This window comes from Cnephaeus nilssonii (genome assembly GCF_951640355.1).
Source record: "Cnephaeus nilssonii genome assembly, chromosome: 9".
NCBI lineage: Eukaryota > Metazoa > Chordata > Mammalia > Chiroptera > Vespertilionidae > Cnephaeus > Cnephaeus nilssonii.
Window position 1 is genome coordinate 30,161,726 of NC_137080.1, and position 22,765 is coordinate 30,184,490.

At 35.8% G+C, this 22,765-nt stretch overlaps 1 protein-coding gene across 4 annotated transcripts in view; it reads left to right on the forward strand.

Annotated features, from left to right (window-relative positions):
- Positions 1-22,765, forward strand: part of UTRN (utrophin) — a 454,275-nt gene that overhangs the window by 413,167 nt on the left and 18,343 nt on the right. For all 4 annotated transcript variants that reach the window (XM_079779951.1, XM_079779952.1, XM_079779953.1 and 1 more), the window contains 4 exons: positions 12,788-12,924; positions 18,382-18,420; positions 18,647-18,712; positions 19,784-19,849. In XM_079779951.1, the coding sequence (XP_079636077.1) occupies positions 12,788-12,924; positions 18,382-18,420; positions 18,647-18,712; positions 19,784-19,849 (308 nt within the window). The remainder of the gene's footprint in view (positions 1-12,787; positions 12,925-18,381; positions 18,421-18,646; positions 18,713-19,783; positions 19,850-22,765) is intronic.

Sequence of the window (22,765 nt, forward strand, 5' to 3'; positions counted from 1 at the left end):
AGAAAAATTAATTAATTATATTTTATTTCCATCTGTGATTTTAAACAACTTTCTTGGCAGCAAACTCTATTAAGGGCTCATGCTGACCTACATTGAAAATTATACTATGTGATAGGAAGTCATGTTTCCTTTAGACATCTTTAAAATGTTTAATAATTATATATTTACATTAAAAATAATGTAGAAAAGGAAGAGAGTAAAAAATCCATAAATCTAGCTCCTGTTCAAGCTACCTTCCAGTATTTTTCCATGTCTCTGATTTTAAGATTTTGTTTACTTTTATATTTATATAAGTTTGATCCTTTTGTTTTCAGTGAACATGTTGTGTAATAAGTTTTCCCCTCTGTTGTCACACAGTATAACTCTTCCTTGTTACAGCTTATTTGAGTGAATTACTCTAAATTATCTAACCATTACCTTAAATTTGGATATTTAGCTTATTTTCAATTTTCTGATATTATAAACAACACTCATAAATATGATTGTGAAGATAGCTTTTTCCACATAATACATAAATTACACTTCCATAGAATAAAGTACTAAAAATGAGTGAATGTGAGTGTTCACATGGCCAAAATACTTCATGTCATTTTTCCAAAAGATGTCTTTTAACCTCCCTCCAAAAAGTGAACCAAAATTTATTCATAGAGCTATACATTTTCTTTAGTTTAGGAAATTGAGTTACTTTTTGCATCAAAAATCGACAAAAAGACACCAGTACTTATAAAATATACACATATAAATCGCACTCACATTCTTAGGTATCTTCTCAAATAAATAGGTACTCTACACGTGGGGAAGAAGCCTCTAGACAACGTTGGAGAATTATAACAGATAAAATATTCATAGTGCACGATAACCAACCAGGAAAAAATTCTCCCATGAAAATGTGTGAAGTGTACCATTTATTATTATGATTAACATATTTATTTATGCAACAAAAAAATAGTGAGTACTAACCATGTGTCAGACACTGTTCTCAGCCCTGATACTTCATCAGTGTACCATCAAAATAGACAAGATTACGACTCTCCTGCTACTTTCCATTTAGGAGGAGGGGATCTTTGACAAGCAACAAGGAAACAAATGAGATCATTTCAAATTCTAGTAACTGCCTTTAAAGAAATAAATGGATAATGAGATAAAAGGTTACAGGAGACACTTTAAATAAAGAAATAAGTTAATATCTTCCTGATATGTTAACATTTGAGTTGAGATTGAAGGAAAAGAAAGAATAACTTTACTTCATGTGTATAGAACTAGTCGAGGGAAGAGACAACACACAAGGGAGTCTGGAGGTGAAAAAGAAGTTAATGTGATTGGGGCACAGGAGAGAGCATATTCCACAAGGGAAGTGTAGTAGGTAGGCACTGGCTATCTACTTTGAAGTGACCAGAGCCAAATGAAATGTGGGCCCCTTGTTAAAAAATTATTGCGATATTCAAGATGGCAAAAGCAGAGCATTACGCCAAGTTCAGAGCTCTCTGAGCATGGAACCCTGTGCAACTACACAGGTGGGTGGGAAGGAGATGGAAAAGACTCGGGTACCAATAGAAACAAATGAATTTCATTGAAAGTGAATTTATCCCATCTCAAAAGAGAGAGTAGTAGGAGATGGGATTAAAAAGAAAGTCAGGTATCAGATTGTGAGACGCTGAAGGTCATTGTAAGGGATTTGGATTGGGGAGAAATATAGTATTGACTTGAGGCCTGGTGCACGAAATTTGTGCATGGGTAGGGTCCCTAGGCCTGGCTGGCAATCAGGGGCGATCAGGGCCTTCCTTCATACCACGCCGTCCCCTGGTGGTCAGCACATGTCATAACGAGCGATCGAACTCCCGGTCTCCTGGTCAAACTCCTGAGGGGACAATTTGCATTTAGGCAGATAGATAGATAGATAGATAGATAGATAGATAGATAGATAGATATTTACATGATCATAGCTAGAAATTTAGGAAACTGTATAAAAAGCTAATGTCAAAGTGGAAAAAATCATAGGGTAAGTATATGTTAAAGATCTATAAAAATGATTACATATTCAAAAATGTATAAAGAAAAGATGTATAAAATTACTATTTTTCTTGGTTTTAACTACAGTAATCCCTAATGATTTTGCAAAATACCCACAAAATTTGAAATCTATATCTCTTCCCTATCAGTGATTTGCCAGTGTGGGCATGCTTGAGTATCACTGATACACTGATGAATTTCACTTTCCAACTATAATTTTTAAATTAAATTTGTAAGTTACCTAGAACACTTCTTGTTATATAGTCCTCCCAAAGTCATTGTTATTATGTCTAAGATTACAGCTTACCCTACATTGTACAGGTTGGCTCCCTTTCTTCAGACATGCTTTGGGAAGTTCTTTGCCCATTTCTGAAGATCTCATAGTGATCTTAATCAGCAGCCTACATTCATAAATCATCTCTTATGACTGTTTTTTTTTTTCTGCATTTGACCCCTCAACTTTGGATAAAATGAAGAAATCCATATAGGTTGAGTCTTTGAAAGGCATAGCCTTGAAGTTAATAGTAATAAATTACTTGATTTAACAGTTGTCCTTTCTTTTTCTTTTTAGTGAGCTTTCTTTATGGTGCATTCATCTTTTACCCAACATTCCCTAAACTCATTTGATATCTGCCTTAGAAAATGAAATCAAATGTAAAAACGTCAATGCAATGATAATAAACACCACTTGAGTGTTAAATGGATCAGACCTTTTCGTACAGATCTTCATGTTTGCATTTCTCATAGCACATCTCCATTTGTGTATCTAGGAAAGTGTGCTAGTTACATTGCTCTCTTGATTTCTTTCTCCTTTAAGTTTAGCTGAATCACAGTGTTTCTATATTTGAAGCTTGTTTTTGAAACTTATAAGCCTTATCTTAAACCCTCAGAGCTCCAGAAATAGTTCTTGGAACATATCAGCTTATTATCTATAACAGTGTTTGTCTTTAGATGTAGGAAGACTAATGGTGTATGAAGGAGCTATCATAATTTATGAAGGTATTTTCTGGAATTGATAATTAGACATTTATATATAGAAATGAAGTGGAATTTTTCTCTCCAAGAAATAATTTTTTAACTCTTATTTTTCCTGATCATTCTATAATCCAAATTTGTACAATTGAGAATTTGTTCTTTAGGCTCAAGAAGAGTTGAAGATAGACAACATGACATAGACTATATTTAATACCTGTTACCATTCTCTATTCATTAAAATCCCACCTTTTCACAAAAACAGCTCAACTCTTACTTTGTGTGTCAACTATTCCCAAGCTCCTCTGTTTCCCTTCGCCAAAACAATGTCATTCTGTGATTTCTACCGATAGCCCTTACTTCACTAGTTAATATTTTGAGTCTGTGTTATCCTGTATTGTTTTTTGTGAGGTGCTTTTGCCTCTTCAGTTGTCTTTTAAATTATGTGAGGACTCTTTTTTTTACTATGCTTGGTTCATTCTGGTCCATAGAAGCTAAATGAGCTCATATCTGCCGTTATAAATACTAACTGGAGAAATATTAAAGCTGGAAATAATCTAAATCATTCTCATTTTAAAGAAAAAGCTAAATCTTACAGAAGGTAAATGATTTGTTCAACGTCAGTGGCATAGATTTATTATTTAACTCCATTGTATGTAGTCATAAGCAAACAGTATTTTCTGTATATTTGCAGGAATATTATACTCAGTGGGGACCCTATTTTATACCAGGCATATTGTTGGGGACTGGAGATACAGAGAAAATATAATGAACAAAAGATGACCTCTATGTGGGAAATTTCAACAAAAGACTATAACATTTTACATGATTAAGTTTATGGATCAAGATAATATTCAGATTTTTTTTCTTATTACCTGCTCACTACATGTTTGAATTTGGGGATTATCATTTATTTTTAAAATGGCTACATTTTATATTATTTTCATTTAATTTTATAATGAAAATTACCCTAATTAGATCTTTTTTTAAAATAAATCATCTATATTCTCTGTTGCAAATAACCTAAATTGAATTCAAATTAGAAACATTTGTATGTTAGGACATGTGATAGTCCATTAGAGAAAGAGGATGATTTTACGTATGATTTATAAGAGTTTTTGCAATTCTTTACAAGGTTGGATAGGGTTAAATATTATGGAAAATGGAAAATATTTAGAATTGCTACTGGGGGCAAGCATGAGTCACCAAAAATTGAGTAAATTAATTGCTACACTGCCACCAGAGTGCAGCTGAGGTTAATTGGCAAGCTTTGCAGTCTGTGACTCTGTCATTGCAGCTGCTTTGGAATTAAAAGGTGGTAGGTATAGTTGAAGGCCAAGAGAGTAAAGGATTCAAAGGTGTTAGTGGTACTAGGATGGATTTGGGCTATCCTTATGCTGAAGAAATCCCAAAGGGGTTTGAGGGGCTAGAGATCAAGATCCTGGGAATAAGAATGGATTTACTCATATTAAAAAAGTAGGAGCAAGGGTCAGAAGGTTCCAGGCAGTGAAAAATTTCTCCAAGGTAGAGATTTGGGAATGAAAGATGTTTTATGATGAGTCCTGAAGTGTGGCCATATCCCAGTGTGTGATTAAAGTGGAACATGAAAGGTTATAGAGATGAGATGGACTTTAGAAGACCATCAGTCTCTAGAAGTGACAGATGATACTGTATCTGGTCAAGTACAGTCAAAGGGAGTGGACAGGCACTTTGGTTTTAGTGGGTGATCAGGCTGAGGCTAAGGGGAAAATGGTGTATACTTTTTTCCTTGGCATTTGTGAGGGAGAGATTATATAGCCTCTGATGGAGATGATTGTAGGGAGAGGTTGTTGTCATGGGAGCATCAGGATTCACTGAAGGAGAAAGGTTGAAATTTCAGTTATGAACAAGATGTAGGGAAATCCTATATAATAAAACGGTAATATGCAAATAGACCAAATGGCAGAACAACCGAACAACCAATCAAAGCATAATATGCTAATGATATGCTAAGGCTGCTAAACCACTTGCTATGAAGTGCACTGACCACCAAGAGGCAGACAGTTGACCAGTCGCTATGACGTTCACTGACCACCATGGGGCAGATGCCCCAACTGGTAGGTTAGCTTGCTGCTGGGGTCTGGCAGATCGGGACTGAGCGAGATGGGCCAGACACATCCTGGAGCCCTCTCACAGTCCCTCCTTGGCTAGCCAACCTCCCGCGTCCCTCCCCAGCCAGCTGACCCTGATTGGCCCCGATCAGAACTGGGTGAGATGGGGCCAGACATGCCCTGGAGCCCTCCCATAGTCCCTCCCAGGCACAACCATGCACCAGTGGGGTCCCTCAGCCTGGCCTGCACCCTCTCGCAACCCGGGACCTCTCAAGGGATGTCGGAGAGCTGGTTTCAGCCCATGCAGGGCTCATGGCTGGCAAGCACTGCTGTGGCAGCACGAGCCTCTCCCAATCAGACTAATTGGGCATGAACCTGCAGCAGGCACAGTGGGCCTGAATGAGCAGGAGCAGCGGATAGGAGCTGTGGGTGGTGTTGGACTGCATGTTTTACCCGATCCCTGCAGGCCACCCAGAGAGACCCCACCCGTGCACGAATTTATGCACCGGGCCTCTAGTGTGTTCATAAGTAGAAGAACAGAGTCCATGCTAGTGGGGACAGAAGGGTAAACAGACAAAGACTGTGTGCATCTGGTGAGAGACAGTGGCCCAATCCATGTACAGAAAAGGAGAAATGGGGAAAGGCAGTAAAGTACTTCCCCATTGGTCAATACACATATCAGCAACTGAAGGTCTGGTCAGCATAGGAAGGTGTTCTGAGAGACATGTTAGCTCATTTAGCTCAGGAAGGGATGGCATATTTGCAAAATTTTATTGCCAAAAAGATTAGCAACATCAGCTACTCCCAGCATTCAAATTGTTGGTGTGGAATCATTGCAAAATTCGCTGCTTACATGCTTGCTTTGGATAGGACTAGTTTGTACTGATAGTTTTGTTAAGATTTTGGTGTGAAGAGGGGAGGACAAGGGAAAAAATGCCTCGATGGGAAACAGCTTATTAAGTCAACAACACCTGAGACAAAATTTGTATTGCATTTTTAAAGCAAATGCATGTTAGTTTTAAAGCAATAGTTTATAAGCATATTCTTGCTGGTATTGGCTAATATGTGGAGAAATAAACCAATATGTTCAGGGTTTGCAGAACCTGTCGAAAAATCACAGTTCTTTACTAAAAAAAACACACACACACAAAATAATTTCTTTAAAGTGTAAAGTCAAGTCACATCTTTAAAAAAACATAAACCTATATGTTGTTGGGCAGAAACAAACAAAAAACAAAGAAAAATTAGAAATAGTTGTATTGTCCACTTCTGTCCTCCCCTGCTAGCATCAGTGTATCATCTCATAAGACTATAAAAATCAAATGTTTAGAAAATGCTGATTCATCCTTTGGAAAGCTCTACACTGAGTTAGTATAGTTTGTTTTTGGCAGTGTTGCTTCTTCAGATGAGACTTGAGATGTTTACCAATATGCTAAAAATGCAGCATCATTGCGATTTCACTGACCTCAGCATCTAGAAGTGGTTTTTCAGCTCATGCCCACTTTACACTATTTTCCCAGTAAGTTCAGTCGTTAGCTTTTAAGGAGAGGTTTGGCCCAAATCCATTTTACTTTGACTTGTTTTTGACACCTTGGTGATTCTGTTAGTTAATGCTAATTTTTTAGGTTCATATTTTTCCATTAGAACTTGATAAAGGCTCCCAGCTTATCCTAATGATTTCATACTGTCCATGGAATTTACTATCCCTGAATTTGAATTTGTTAAAAATCAATGAAACTTAATTCAAAACTGAGAAGTTGTTTTGCAATTTTTAAAAATGATCGGAATGTCTTTAAAATAAGTTCTATAATAATGAAATGTACTCCTTAATAGTATACGTATACCACTTAGGACTATTGACTTCTATATTTAATAAGTCTTGCTAAAGAGGTTGCTATTCAACAATAATTTCTGCACTTAATGCATGATCCAAATTATAATGTTTCATTATTCTACTCATATGCTAAATGACTGTCCTCTTATAAAATCTTGATTTTCCTCTTTGTACTTCTTTGTTTTCCTTTGTACATAATTTAGTCATAGTTGTAGTTAACAGTTAAAAATATAATGTTATAATGTTAGGAGTATTTGTTAAGGAATTAGATAGTACTGCCCATCTTTAGTTACAAGTTGACCAAAAAATTGGGGCGAGATTTAAAATGAATGCAGTTTTGTTTCTTTATTTGCAGTTCTTTTGGGTGTTTTGCTTAAAGTGCTAAGTAATGAGAAATTTTGGCCATTAGTTTAATTGGCATCATTGTAATACCTCTCCCCCTTTTATATTTTGTTTTGTGTATGTTTGGTGAAGGGAGTCTTTTGAGTTGAAATAGTAAAACAATCAATTTAAGAACCTACTTAGCTGTCCAACTGTTATGGTTAGCATTTCTTAAGTGTAGATTCTTCTGCACCTTAGCCTTATTGATCCTTGTGATTTGCATTAATGAGAAAGAAAAGTTATATGTCAATATTTTTGAAGTTCAATAGTATATAGGTGTCAGCATTTATGATAAGAACTAGAAGCCTGATGCACAAAGATTCGTGCTAGAATGGGCTTTCCTTTCCCTGGCTGCTGGCACCGCCTTTCCACTCCAGCCCAGCCCCTTTCCGCTTAGGCCCCGGAGCTACCTCTTTCCACTCTGGGAGCCGCCTCTTTCCGCTCCGGCCCCACCTTCCCACACTGCCTAGAGGCCCTGAGGGATGGGAGTGGAGCAGAACGCAAGCATTCCGCCCCCATCACTCTGCCCTTGTGTATGCAAATTAACCACCATCTTTGTTGGGTTAATTTGCATATCACTCCTGATTGGCTGGTGGCATAGCGGAGGTATGGTCAATTTACATGTTTGTCTATTATTAGGTAATATATACAGTTTGAAATATGAACAGGAATATAGACTAAGACACATGCATTTATATGTAGATATACAAACACAAGCAAAAGATAGACTAAATTTTGCTCTATACAATGGCTATATTTGTTCTCAATCAAGGAATAAAATGGAGGAAAATTTAAAATACTCCCAACCTTGGCTGGCAAAATAGAATTCAAGAAAAAATCATCAGACGCCAGCTTTCACAAAGGAGTTTTAGGGTTTTGGTAGAGAGTTACATGGATAGACTTCCACAGGGTAGATTTTCTGATTCAGCCTCACTTTTAAAATATTTTATTCATTCATTTGTATTAGTTTGTGGGAAATAAATAGAGATCTAACTACTTATCATTATCTAAATAAATTTCATTATCATCTCACTGTTACATAATGGCAGCGTAGTGGAGGGAAGTCTAATTCCCAGTATTCATATGCCCCCTTGTGTGTGTAGGTTTAATTCTAAAACGTTTTCACAGTGACCTTCATTAGTGTCCAAAAATGACCATTTGAGGAGCACTCTTTGTTGGGTATGTCCTTCCTTATGTGCTAAAAATCACTGCGGGAGGATTTGGGAAATATGGAGTCGGCAGTGGCTTTGGTGTTTTTCAGTCTCTTTCACCTTTGCCGTTTTCGTCCCATTTGTAAAGTAGTTACACAGAAAGAGAGCAACTCTGTGGAGTCGGAAAGTGTTTCCTGAACGCCACATCATTCTAAAAGTTTAGGAAAATTCATTTCAGAAAAACACTGAGCAACAGAAAGGTTCACAATCAAATCTCACATAAAGCAATTATAAAAAGAAGAGAACAAAATAATCCAACTACAAATACAACATGACAGAAAGAGGTGCTCACTGAACAGGTCAAGACAATAACCTACTATTTTCAAATAAGCTGTAAGCCCTTGCCAATGAAACTTAATTCAAATTAAGTTTCTTAGCAATACTTATTTAAAATGAAGGGGAAATTTAGAATGTAATCATAGATATTCTAGTCAATGGCTATATGGTTTTTTACTCTTACAAGACTTAAAACTGTTTCAGTTTTGTAGAAGTGACATATGGTGAAAAGAGCAGTTCTTTTGGGTGTTTTGCAAGAGCAGCTTTCTCCTCACTGACCTTGTAAGTCTGAATCCCCGAAAGCCTTCGTGTCAGTTTCCTTATGGGTCACAAAAGTGATGAAGATCTCACTGCCCTTGACGGAAAAAAGAGATTGAAGGAAGGCTATTTATAAGGTGCAGAGTTCTGTGCCAATATGCTACCCTCGTTTCATCTCATGAGATCTGCAAAATCTTTTGTTCTCCTTTTCATGTATAGCAACAAATGAAAACCTAATCTTTCAAGAAATGCATAGATAATTTAGAGAATTGGTAATTTGTGTAGTAATGAAGGATCCTTTCAATTTCATCTTCATATCATAATATAAATAGCTATTTGCTTAAAAAAGAAGTGCAAAGTATACCTAGCATGAAGATAGAGTTAAGTTTGATTATTTATGTTCGTTATAAGTGGTTGGTCCTCTTTTTTATTTTTTACCAAATCATTGCTCCTGCACTTAAAACAGAGAAGTATTAGGAACCATCATTACATAGCAAATGTGATCAAATATGTATAAATATCTTTTAACTTTTTTGGTGAGAAAATAGACTTAATTCATTTTCTTGGCTTTATTCCAACTAAAGAATTACATCCTGCTGAACTGAATATAATATCTAGTTCCTGTGGGATGAATTACTTTTTGCTTTTTCTTTTAATATTGCATAAAGTTTATGGCAGTGCATTTAGTGCCTTTAGGTTACAAATGTTGGTGGTAGTTGTTTTTTTTTTCCCCTTGATATGAAAATTGATGAAATAAAAATGTGCCATTTCTGTATAAGAATGAACTAACTTTTTATCAAATATTAAATTTGGGCCTTATATCAGAAACTCGTTTAATTCCAGCCCCCCCTGTAACTTTTTGGGAGGCGGGTAGGTGTTGTTTATTTGTTGATTGGTGATTTTCCTTTGTTCTTCCAGGTCTTAAATATATTTAGCTAAAAAGTGTATCATGTGGAATTGGACTTGCACTTTTGAATTATGTTTTTCCCAATCAGGAGGAGTTCATGTTGAATCCCATATATAGATAAGCTAGAAGAACATTATGCCAATGAAAGAAGCCAGTCATAAAAAATCACATATTGTATTTATAAGAAATATCCAGAATATGCAAATACATAGAAAGAAAAGTAGATTAGTGGTTGCTAAGGGACTGAGAGGAGGCGATAGTACGTGAGAGGGAATGACTGCTAAAGGGTGCAGGTTTTCTTTCAGGGTGATGAGAATGTTCTGGAATTCCATAGTGGTGATATTTACACAGTTATGTGAATATTAGAGGCCTGATGCATGACATTTGTGCACTGGCAGGGGCGGGGGGTGGGGTCCCTCAGCCAGCAAGTAGACATCCCGCTCACAGTCCGGGACCCTTCGCTCCTTACCACCCGCCTGCTTGCTGCTCCTGACTGCTGGGCTCACTGCTCCTTAGTGCTGCCATGGAGGCGGGAGAGGCTCCCGCCGCCGCTGCACTTGCCAACTGTGAGCCTGGCTTTTGGCTGAATGGCACTCCCCCTGTGGGAGTGCACTAACCACCAGGGGGCAGCTCCTGTGTTGAGCATCTGCCCCCTGGTGGTCAGTGCACATCATAGCGACTGGTTGTTCTGGTCATTCCACCATAACCATCGCTTAGGCTTTTATTATATAGATACTAAAAAACACTGTATTGTACACTACCTTGGCTGAGCCAGACTGGCAAAGCAGCCTGGTACAGTGTGCATGTGGTCTTTTCTTCCCCACTTCCCCCACTCATGGGTTAGTTGAAAACCTGGATGTGGTTTAAAAAAACACTGGCCTAAGAGATGAAAACCTTTATGCTGCCAGATGGAGATGGCCCAAGTAAAAGCTGGAGCCCATTACTTTATTATTTCCCTGTATATTAACAATATGTTAAGATCAGACATAGACATAAATTGGGTCATAAATGCTTATCCTTGCATCATGGGGCCTTATTTTTGCATTTCTATCATGAAAAGCTTTTTTCCTTTTTTTTTTCTTACCAAAACATTCAAAGTAAATATATTCATAAACTTAATGATCTGCAGTTGTCTTAACCATTGTAAAAGGCCTAAATGCCCTGGAGGGTAGGTGAAATATCCTCCCAGGCTTTCTCCTCTGAAAACTCTTTACTCCCAACTATATTCTGCTTATTTCTCCTTTCCTGCCTGGTTAAATCTTAATAGCATCATCTCTTATAGCAACCCTTTTTTCTTTACAGAGGGCTTTGCATTTCTTTTCATTAATGGCTTCTTTTCTATACTTATTCACATTTAGAATCTATATCCAGAGAATGATAGGCTATTATATAGTTTATTCTCAGAATTACTCAGGAAAAGATTTGACATTGTGGATCTGATGGTAAGGCCTAGTGATACTGCAGACTGTCCTCACTATACTTTTCTTTTCAATAAAGTGAAAATTGATGAATTTTAGGTTAGCAATAACCTGGGCTTATTCATGTTTTCTCTATGCTCTGTAAACCTAGAGAATCAAAAGTCCCCTTAACAGTTTACTAGAAGCAGGCATATTTAGGTAGAAAAGGAACAGATAGGAAGTAATACAATTACATTAGTGTTGACCCAGAATTTAGTTGTTTTAAAAAATAATTATATATTTTTAAGCTTCTGCTTGAAAAATAGTTTTGGTAGTATCACAGTATGAATCCTGGAAATGCTTGTCATGAAGGAAAAGGTAGACTGGAGAGGGTGCAAGAAAAGGGAGGGAGGCAGCAAGTAGGGCAATGTATTTAGCACTCAGTTTGTTATTATAGAAAAGTTCTCTGGTTCTGTTTTGTAAAGAGATTAGAGTGAGGTCTATCTAGTTATAGATTGGACAGCCAATCAGGAGTCAGATAGCCAAGGCTGTAATTTAGTTCCATGCATATAATGCAAACATTTTAAATTCATCTTCAGAAGGACTGAATGAAGTTGATGTCTGTATGATGTATTGCAAATAAAAACTAGAATTGGTGATAGAGAGTCAAAAACTAAATAAAAATTTAATCCGTGTCAAAATTATTTATGTTCATATGGTTGGGAAAGGACAACTGATGTACTTTTTACAATATAGAAGAGAAGTGTGATGCTGCTTTTTGTCTCTTATTGCTGCTTTCTCTTTTTTCCGACTACAGTATATACTAGCGTGTGTGCAGTCAGTATAGGCTACAATTCAGGGGTCCTCAAACTTTTTAAACAGGGGGCCAGGTCACTGTCCCTCAGACCATTGGAGGGCTGGACTATATTTTAAAAAAACTATGAACAAATTCCTATGCACACTGCACATATCTTATTTTGAAGTAAAAAAACAAAATGGCAAAAACACCCGCATGTGGCCCACGGGCCGTAGTTTGAGGACGCCTGGTACATAGCTCAACCTCATTTCTGCACCTTAATTAAAACCATATAATATCCATCATACTTCATCATCCCGAAAAGTAAACTGAAACTTTACAGATGGTAATCAGGCAATAAAATTTCCAAAACTAATTTTACTTTTTGGCCCAATTTGTAAAATATTGGGCAAATAAGCTAGCTATGGTTTATTTTCAATAAGAAATAAAATAATTATAAACTAATTGCTGTGTATATTTAATGATGAGTCGTGATCACCATGTGTTTTCATGACATTGTGTGTTATTACAAAAATACATAAAACTACTGAAACTATTGTTATTTAATTGCATTAATTTACATCTGGTCTATTTATTGTAGAAAGTTATCTTCTTCCATTTTAATGAGATAAGTGTAATTTTTTCAACCTCATAGACAACATCTGGGGAAGATGTACGCGACTTCACAAAGGTGCTGAAGAATAAATTCAGATCAAAGAAATACTTTGCCAAACATCCTCGGCTTGGCTACTTGCCTGTTCAGACCGTTCTTGAAGGTGACAACTTGGAGACGTAAGTTTGATTTTAATATATGTACTTATATCTGGTAGTGTCATTTATTATGTTAGTGACACAAAAGAAATTGTTTGATACCAAAAACTATTTGTGTTTTGGTAAACTGTTCCATTTTAAAAGAGGTAAATTAAACTTAGAATCAATATTTACAACATTAATTTTTACTATTTGCTTTTGACAGTGTCACAGCTAAAATGTTGGGTTTCATTGTGCTCTTGTTCCTATACTTTACAAATATGTGTTAATCTTTGCATTGGTTATCTCTTTTCCTCTTCAAAATACTTAAAGCAAATTGTAATATTGTATATTCTTTAATTATTTTATTTATTTTCCCTTTTCCCTTTTGGGGGAATGTTTTACTATTTCTTATAGTATGTTTCACACTTATTTTATATACTTTTAATATAAATTTATTAATACTTATCTTTCTTCAGATACCTACCTATACTAAAATCTCATCAAAATCTAACATTACATTTCTAATTTCTTTTGTCTTGAACATGACAGCAAAATCAAATAGCTTTATAGAGTACATGATATAGCCCTAGTTGGTGTGGCTCAGTGGATAGAGCATCAGCCTGCAGACTGAAGGGTCCCTGGTGTGATTCCGGTCAAGGGCACATGTCCGGGTTGCAGACTTGATCCTGAGAAGGGGGCATGCAGGAGGCAGATCAATGATTCTCTCTCATCATTGATGTTTCTATCTCTCTCTCCCGTTCCTTTCCTCTCTGAAATCAATAAAAACATTTTAAAAATAAACATACAGTACATGAGATAGACACAACTTCTTTAAATTTTATAATTTGTGTATATAAGCATAAATGAAATAAAATTTCAAGATAACAAAATTACTATTGGATTTTAAAACAAAGAAAAATTATAACTTATAGCCTGAAATAAAAATAATTTTGAAAATGAGCCAGAACAAATGTAAGAAGTAATTTTAAATTACTAAATAATTATATATAGAGATCAAAAATAGATATGATTTAAATCTTTGAATCTTTAGAATATTAGCTTAAATATACCTGCCAAAGCAAATATTTTTGTGTGTGCTTGAATCTTGGGGAAAATTAAGCTTAATTGCTAATTATCACCAACCAGAGTTCCTAGTTGTAAGGAATAGTGAGGTTCTTATTACAGAAAGATGCCCTCTCAAATGACTATAAAATAAGCTCAGAAGTGTGAAGGGTAGAGTTCTTTACATTATACAGTAGAGAGGTAGTAAAAGTGTTCCAAGTACAATTTTTGTGAAGTCAAACTTTCTTTAACCTTCAACACTCATAGAGACACAATCTAAGAACAGTAATGGTCCAGTGTATTATGACACTGCATGTCTCAAAGATGTCAAAATAGAGGGGTAGACTGTTGGTCTGAATTTTTTTCCATATAAAGCTCTATACATACATTTATGTGCAAATGTATTTTTTTTAATTTGTGAAACTGCTAAGAAGTAGGAAAAAAAAGACTACAGCCAAACCATAGTGGATGTCTTTATGCTGCTGAAGGTACTATTATGGGTGTACATATAGAAAGACATATAATGTAGCTGAATACATAAATAGGTCAAAAATGTCATGTACACATTTAAAGCATATGAAAGAAAACAAACTTTTTGATAAGTTTGCTTGATATCAAACTGTGTACAATTAATATATATGCCTCCAAGTCATTTTTTTCTGCACGACACTTTAGGAAAAATTTTAATAAAAGCAATTATAGTTCAAGGAGATCTGTTCAAATACTTAAATCCATGGAAAAGGTAGATTTTTGGTCTTTGTTTTGTGGCTATATTTTTGTCCTTTTCGTCATCAGGTTGTTTGATAATACATTCTTATTTATTTCAGCATCTAACATATAGTTTAACTGGGCTGAACACTTCAGGATAAAGACAAAAATTTACTACTCTTGATATCATATCCAACTAACCTTTGGAGTAGTTGCTTAAAGCATAGAATTAAGACAGTGCTTTTTTATGGGATTATTGATAGGTTTGAACTGGTGATGTGCTTTTAAATCTTTTGATATGTTATTGGCATTTCGTGCCTCAAATATCTATATACTTCCTATTAGTTGTGCAGACAAATAGATCTTTTATAGTCCTTTTAAGCAGTTTTGATAATTTGCCTTTCAGTGTCAACATAATCATTGGCATCCATCATTGTATTCTGAGTGATTCAGTTAAAGTAAAAAAGAACAGAAAAGCTTGCCAATAATTTTGTGATAGGATTTTTGGCTGTAACTCTGAAAATGTTTCATTTCATCTAACATATATTTACCAGCATTTTCAGTGAGCGGAAAACAAGAGAAAGAAAAGGCGTATAAGATTAAATCAGATGTCACAAGATGCATTTTGAAAAAGATTTATGAGCTACTGTTTAGAGTGGGTAGATTTTCTTTTTTTAAAATCCTGAAACTTGTTCTTGTACTTGCTGTAGTTCATTTTTCTGCTGAGCCCTCTCTAGTTCAAGGCCACTTAATCTTCTGGTGTAACAATTTATGTGAGTGGGTAGTAAAAAAGTTTGATTTCGTTTATTTTCTTATTTGTGGGAGGAGAACATTGGAGAAAAATCAGCGAAGTGGTAAATGGGTGGAAGTTATTTATGAAGCTGATTAGAATGTTCTTCTTCATTCTCTTTTATCACTGCAAAATGCAATCTTATCCCCTATCCAGTAATTATACTTGCATGTGTGAGGGGGATTTATGGAAAAAATGAGTTATTACTAAAAGAAGGTAAATAAACCCATGCTTAGGTATTTAATTAATTGTATAACTTTGCAAGATTTCTCAAAACATCAATCAAAATAAATGAGTAGAGCTTGATTAAAAAGTTACCATTGAATAAAAACCTGAGAAACAAGTTTAAATAGTGCCAAAATAATTTGAGAATTGTGAGATATTATTATTGGGTAAAAAGTTAAGTTGGTTTCCCTACATTTTAAAGAATTAATGTAGACACCTGTCCCTGATATTGGCTAAGGTGGAATAGACAAATTGCATGGGTTATTAAATTCTTACTGTAGCAAGAACCAAGTCATAGTAAGTGTAATTATGGTTGTGGGAGCACTGGCCTTGGAGAAAGTGACAGCTAAACTGAGACCTGAGTGATTAAAGGGCCAAACATTCAGTGTTTGGTGTGGGAGGCAGAAAGGGAGCGTTTCCAGGCAAGGGAAACATTTTCAAAGGCCCAGAGTCAAGATTGTTTTTGAAAATGGGATGGGAAGCTGGGAATAGTGGCAAGAAATGAGAGAGGAGAAGGAAGCAGGAACCAGAAAATGAAGGGCCCTGTAAGCCATGCCAGGGTTTTTGGAGTTTATCCTGTGAGCAGTCAGGAGCCATGGAGGGTTTATATGTTAGAGAAGGAGGGGACCCCACTTACCTGCTCTGTGACCAATGGATTTAACAAAGCAAAAGACTGGAAGCAGAAGTAGTCTGTTCAGCATTAAATGCACTAAAAGAGCCACAAAGTTCTTCAAAGAAAATCTGGGTTCTGTTTCATATATTGGTAAGTGTATTTAGTAGAGTCGGGTTTCTTGCATATTAGTGTGTGATTAATCAGACCAACCTGTTCAGCCACTGCTCTGGAAGCAGGAGGGCTTTATTAAATCTAGGCTAACACACAGATCGATCTTACTTTTAACTCCTTTTAATCATAGATTCTAACTACGCACTGAGAATATTGCCATTTTTTCCCTTCCAGAGTTACATGAGAAATAAAATGAATTATGTGTTGTTTCTACCAATCAAAATACTTTGAAGTCAATGAAGCATAAGTTTCATTTTTTTAATCTTTACTTCTTTTCTTAGAAAATCTCTCAAGATATTAAAAAAAACCAAAACACTTTCTTTTGAGAAACTCTTCAGTTCTGCTCTCTGCCTCTGCCATTCTTATCTTAGTTCAATGAACCACTTTTGTGCACACTGAATTAACTTCACAAGAACCAGCCAAGCAGTTTTACAAAGCCTTTCCAAGTTCAATTAAGACTTTTAAAAATGTATGTATTATTCTGTGTTTAAGCTCACAGTAAATGTTGCGATGCCCTTGAATTCTAGAAGTGATCTCTCAAGCAGTTACAGCTTTTTGGAACACGTAGAGCAATCTATTCACCTGACAATTTAACATTCCTAGTTCCGAGTTAATGAAACGTAGTGATGTAAAAAAGCTATAGAATAATACAGTATTGATTCATTGTTCTTGTATCTGTTTTATGCATGGATAATTAAGTCTACTTACAATAGAGATCATCTGACAAACACAGCCTGGATAAATGCCTGTTTTTGAAAGTAGATCCAAAGAGTCTTAGTTTTTTATCCCAATAAGATGACCTTCCATCCCTGTTTAGTCTTTGCTATTTAGACATCAACTTGTGCCTCCCAGTAGGAGATAAGATCATTAACTTTTTCTTAAGCATGTATGTATGCTAGGTAAAGGAGAATCAAGTAGAACTGAATAATTTCAACTTCCCTTCTTTGTTTCAGTCAACACTGGCTTTTCTAGAAGACTTTATTTAATTAAATAGAGAAGTGATTTTCTTTATTTTAGACTTTTAAATATCCACATTTACAGTAGTACCTCCCCTCTCTCACACAAAAAAAGTTAGGGTTTGAGCTAGGTTTTAATTAGCATCAGTTGTTTTCAAAACATTGTTCCTGGAGACTAGGGGATTTCTAGGCAGCCCTGTGAGGTTGGAGGGAACCCCCCCAGGCCAGGAGTAATACTGAATGATCTCACTCCAGACTCAAGCCCTGCTTCAAGCAGAACAAGTTTGTTTATCGATTTTATAGATTGAACTTCTGGATAAAATTTTATATGAAGAAAGTGCATAATGATCTAAAAAAGTTATTTTCAGTTTTATTGACAATGTGAAATTTTTGGTGGGATATGAGGGAGATATCTGCGTTACAGAGATATCTGCTTTACATATTTTTTAAATGTATCTGTGATGTATGCTTGGATTTGAATGTTTACATTTAAAATTGGACACAGAATCAGAAAAGTCTTATATTATTGCAACTCTGCCATCAATACATAAAATATCGTCTTTGGTATTTAACTTTCCCTTTCTGATCAACTTGGTCAGAAGGGTAAACAAAAATGTGATTGCACCTTTCCTCAGTATATTATGGGATATTATCTTTAAAATTTGTTTAAAATTTTGAGTTATTTTGGAGCATCCTGTCTCTTTTTTTCAATAAGAATATTTAAAGATGTGTTTGCTGTCCAGTAACAAATACCTGTAAATGTCTGTGAAAAGGCCCCACAGGCTCTTAAATATCAGCATCTTCTCTAGAATAAACAGTGAATTTTGTGACTTGATCTCCGATTGTGAAACCTAACAGAGCAGAGGAAGACAATTGAGAATGTCCCCCACCCCCACCTCCCAGGGCTTTTGTCTTAGCTTGCTTTAAAGTGTTTGTTCTGTGACTTTTGTTTCCCTCTCCCCTCTCTGCAGTCCTGTCACACTCATCAGTATGTGGCCAGAGAATTATGAGTGAGTATTTACGGCTCCATCTGCGGAGGAGGATGTTCTGATCAGTTTTGTTAGCATGGGGGTGATTACTAAACTCTCATTCTAAAATAATAGTTCTGCCTCCCGGGTAACAATCCTAGTGGTTTCTTTGCATGGCAAATTCATTATTTAACTAAGCTAACATTTCTAACAGGAACATTTATCAATGTGTGGGTATAAAACTGTTTATTTGCATCTTCCTTTATAGCCCTTCACAGTCTCCTCAGCTATTTCATGATGATACACATTCAAGAATAGAACAGTATGCCACACGGTAAGAAACTTGTGATAGCAGCCCTCTGCTGCATTGCCTCCCAGAATGGATCTATGTCTGTATTAATCCGATACCTTTAATGTGTCTTGACTTAAGGAATGTTATTTTGTAGGAGCCATGATTCTATTATATTTGGAATCCGGGCTCTCATCTTCCATGTTGTAATTTACACTTTACCAAATACCTGCTATACATTCTATAAAAAGTAACTCAGTAGCATATGATTATTGAGCTCATAAGAACCCAAATACTGCACAAGCAGGATTTAGACAATGTAACCCAGTGTCGTTGAATGAACGTGGGGATTGAAAGTGTTCTCATGAGATGGTGCACTGAGTTACAATATGTAATTAACATATGCTAATGTTTTATTCCAGGGGTTTATTTTAAATTCCCCCCAAAATATAAAGACTAGACTGGTGTTGATGGTATGCAGAAACTTTCAAAAACAGGTATACTAGGTGTCTCCAGTGCTAGTAACTAGCTATGCCTAAAAAGGTTAATTCAAGCATCATAAAAATAGTAACATTTGAACTGGGTCTTTGCCTAATAGAATTTCTGAAAAAGCCAGGATTGGACTAATAGAAAAACATTCTCAAAAGCATTGAGCTGGGAAAGAACATGGCTTGTTTGAGGAACTGCAGGTAGAGAAAAGGTCAAGAATGAAGAGTGGACGGAGAGAAGCTGGGGTCCAATAATGCAGGGCCCTCTTGCTAAGGGAGTTGGATGATGTGTTAGGTAAAGAGAAGTCATGGAGAATCTTGAAACATGACCGGATCACAGATTTGTGTGAGAATGAAGATGGACTTGAGGGTCTGGGAGGAAAAGTAGGAGGCTAAGTCAATTAGAAGACTGTAGAACATGGTATAAGATAAAGGCCTATAGGCCTTAAGTCAGTGGTGAAAGAAATGTAACTCAATGTTAGATGTTTTAATGTCACAGTCTTGTCAGGATATTTGGACCTTCCTGTATTTTTACTTTATCACAGTTTAAAAATGATTGGGGTTATACCTCCAGTTGACTATGCCCCATGTGGTCACCTTGCCTACCCTCCTTATTTTCATTTTTCAGACTGGCCCAAATGGAAAGGAGCAATGGGTCTTTCCTCACTGATAGCAGCTCTACCACAGGAAGTGTGTAAGTAAATCATGAAATCAGTACTGCCCGGGTAGGCTAGTTCTTATACTATGGCTGTCAGAAATCATCTTCACTGATGGAGGCTCTGGATTTTGATCCCAATCAGAATTGATGTGTGGTTACAAATATGTCTACATAAATTTTATACTTTCAAGCCATAGTGGTATAAATTGGATATATTTATTTATTTACTTCCATATAAATTAATGAATTCCTATTGAAAAAAATCCTGCATTTGGCAGCTAATCTTCTTCAGGAAAAACAGATTGTTTTATTAATTAATGCAGGTGCAGATAGTCATTCTACTTGTATGATATTTCTTGTATACTTAACAAATGTAATTGCACAGAATCTGTGCCCATCTGTACAGTCATCATCCTTCTGCTCACATTTCCTCCATAATCCCTGCCATTTAACAACTATGACCCACATACCCTTGGACATATACTCCCCACCATTCATTGAAAAGTGTTACCTCTTCTGCCAATATTTGATTAGCACACAAAGAAAAGCCTGATTGACTTTAGAATACTTCTTATAAACCTTTCTAGGCAGATGCTTTATTTGACATTGTTATGTGTCATTGTGCTTTTGGAACTTTTTCTTCCCCCACCCCGTGCAATTGACCTTTTTAATTCTGAATGATGTCTAAAGGATTTCAGTAGTGTCAAGTTTACCTGACTTACTCAGGTTCATTGCCATTTGGATCTAATGGAAAGCTGTAAAGAACATTGTAGAACATAGTACTTAGATGTTTTATACTAAGAAGAACCATGGAGAGAGCCAAGTTGAACCACCTTAGGTACTCTAATATAGAAAGTGTCCCTGTCAATATTTAAAAACTAGTTTTACTATCATTAAGCTTATAAATAAAAGTTCTCAGGAGATTTTTCAATTTCATATTCCAAAGGTTAGCATGTTAATACTTTACAATAATACAGCAGTGATTTATTTATACATTATTATTCATATACTGTGAGTTTGCAACAATTCCCAAACAAGATAATACCATATTCATAATGCTTGTTTCATATTTAACTTAGTAGTATGTATTTTATATAAAATAGTTAAATATATTGAATATCTCCTAAATCAACAATTTCTACCAAAGTTGACAATACTTAAAGAATTCAAACCAAATTTAAATTCTTTAAAATGTGTTTGTCACATCCTGTGAACATAATAAAGATAATGCTCAAATTTAGTATATCCTATCTTCAAATTAAAATCAACACTATTTATTTTTAAATTTAGCACTATCTGAGGAAAGAAAAAATAATCAGGCAATTAACAGCTGAATACAATTCATTATACTAACAATAGATGTATCAAATCATTCATCCATCCAACAAATACTTATTATATACCTACTGTGCACTGGTGTGCTGGAACCAACTGTGAGAGCAAGTTGATAATACCTAATAAAAAAATAATAATAATAATAATAATAATAAGTTTTAAGCTGTTTGTCAAAGAGAGCCGTTATTTAAAATTATACATGAGGCCTGATGCACAAAATTCATGCAAGAGCAGGCCTTCCTTCCCCTGGCTGCCGGCACTGGCTTCCCTCTGGCACCCGGGACCCAGACTGGCTTCCCTCTGGCCCCAGCTTCATCTGAAATGATGTCCGGAAGGACATACGGTCTAATTAGCATATTACCCTTTTATTATTATAGATACTCATACAACTAAATAGATAGGATTAAAATAGAAACAAAGGTAATACTCAAAACTCATCATGCCCTACTTATTTTACTTTATTACAAATGTATGTTGCTGGGGTAGTTTTTTGTATTTGTCAGATGGTATATACCTCTTTATCTTTTCCCAACTTCCCATTCAGGGAAGTCATTAGCTTAAATTGGCTGTGATGAAAGTACTTAAATCATAAAAATTGCAAATCCCAGGTCTTTTTCTTTTTCTTTTAGAAAATCTGCTGTTAGACAGTTATCAGCACACAACTGCCATGTACCCAGGGCTATAAAGGTCTGCAGACGTAGATAGCGTGTCTTCATGAATCTTACATGCTAGACAGAAGGCAGATAAGTGTTCCTACAGGGGAAGAACATGCTGAGGGCATTTGTGGTAGAGAGAATAATGGCCCCCAAAAGAAGCCCACATCCTAATCCCCAAATTCTCTGAATATGTCACTTTATATGGCAAAAGGAACTTTGCACATATGATTAAGTTAAGGATCTTAAAACGGGGAGATTATCCTAGATTATCTGGGTGGACCCAATGTAATCACTAGGGTCCTTATAAGGGAAGAAGAGTCAGAGTTAGAGAAGGAGATGTAATCATGAAAGTAGAACAGAGCTATAGAGAGATTTGCAGATTTTAACTCTGCCGGCTTCGAAAATGGAGGAATATAGAGAGATTTTCAGATTTTAACTCTGCTGGCTTCCTCTGGGCACTGGAAAAGTGAGGGGACAAATTCTCCCTGATATGTAAGATTAAGTTAATTTAATAGTGCAAAAAGGTATAAACCACTAAAGAGAAATTGTTTCTCAGTCACTGGTGCATTCTTAATGCATATGTCAATACATCTTATTTTGATAAAGCTGGTTTTAGAAGGCCTTTGCTCTTCCACAATTTGAATTACTGAGTAAACTAGGGTTCTTTTGCTGTGGACATATGAGGGTTCAGCCATTCAGGTGAGAATACTAACAAGGACTCTGGAACAATAAGCCCTACTCTGGACCTAAAACCCAGTGGTTTGACTTACCAGTGATCACCCTTTCTTCTTCAAATGTATATTTACTTATTTAAGTATTTTCATTTTAATTAGTACTGTTGACTTGACAAGACAAAGAAGTATTACTACAATAACTACCTTTTCTCTCAATGGATAGAGACTTACAATGAGGATGGTTCTTACCTTTTTTGGACCGATGGTGTGTCTCAGGATTTTTGGAG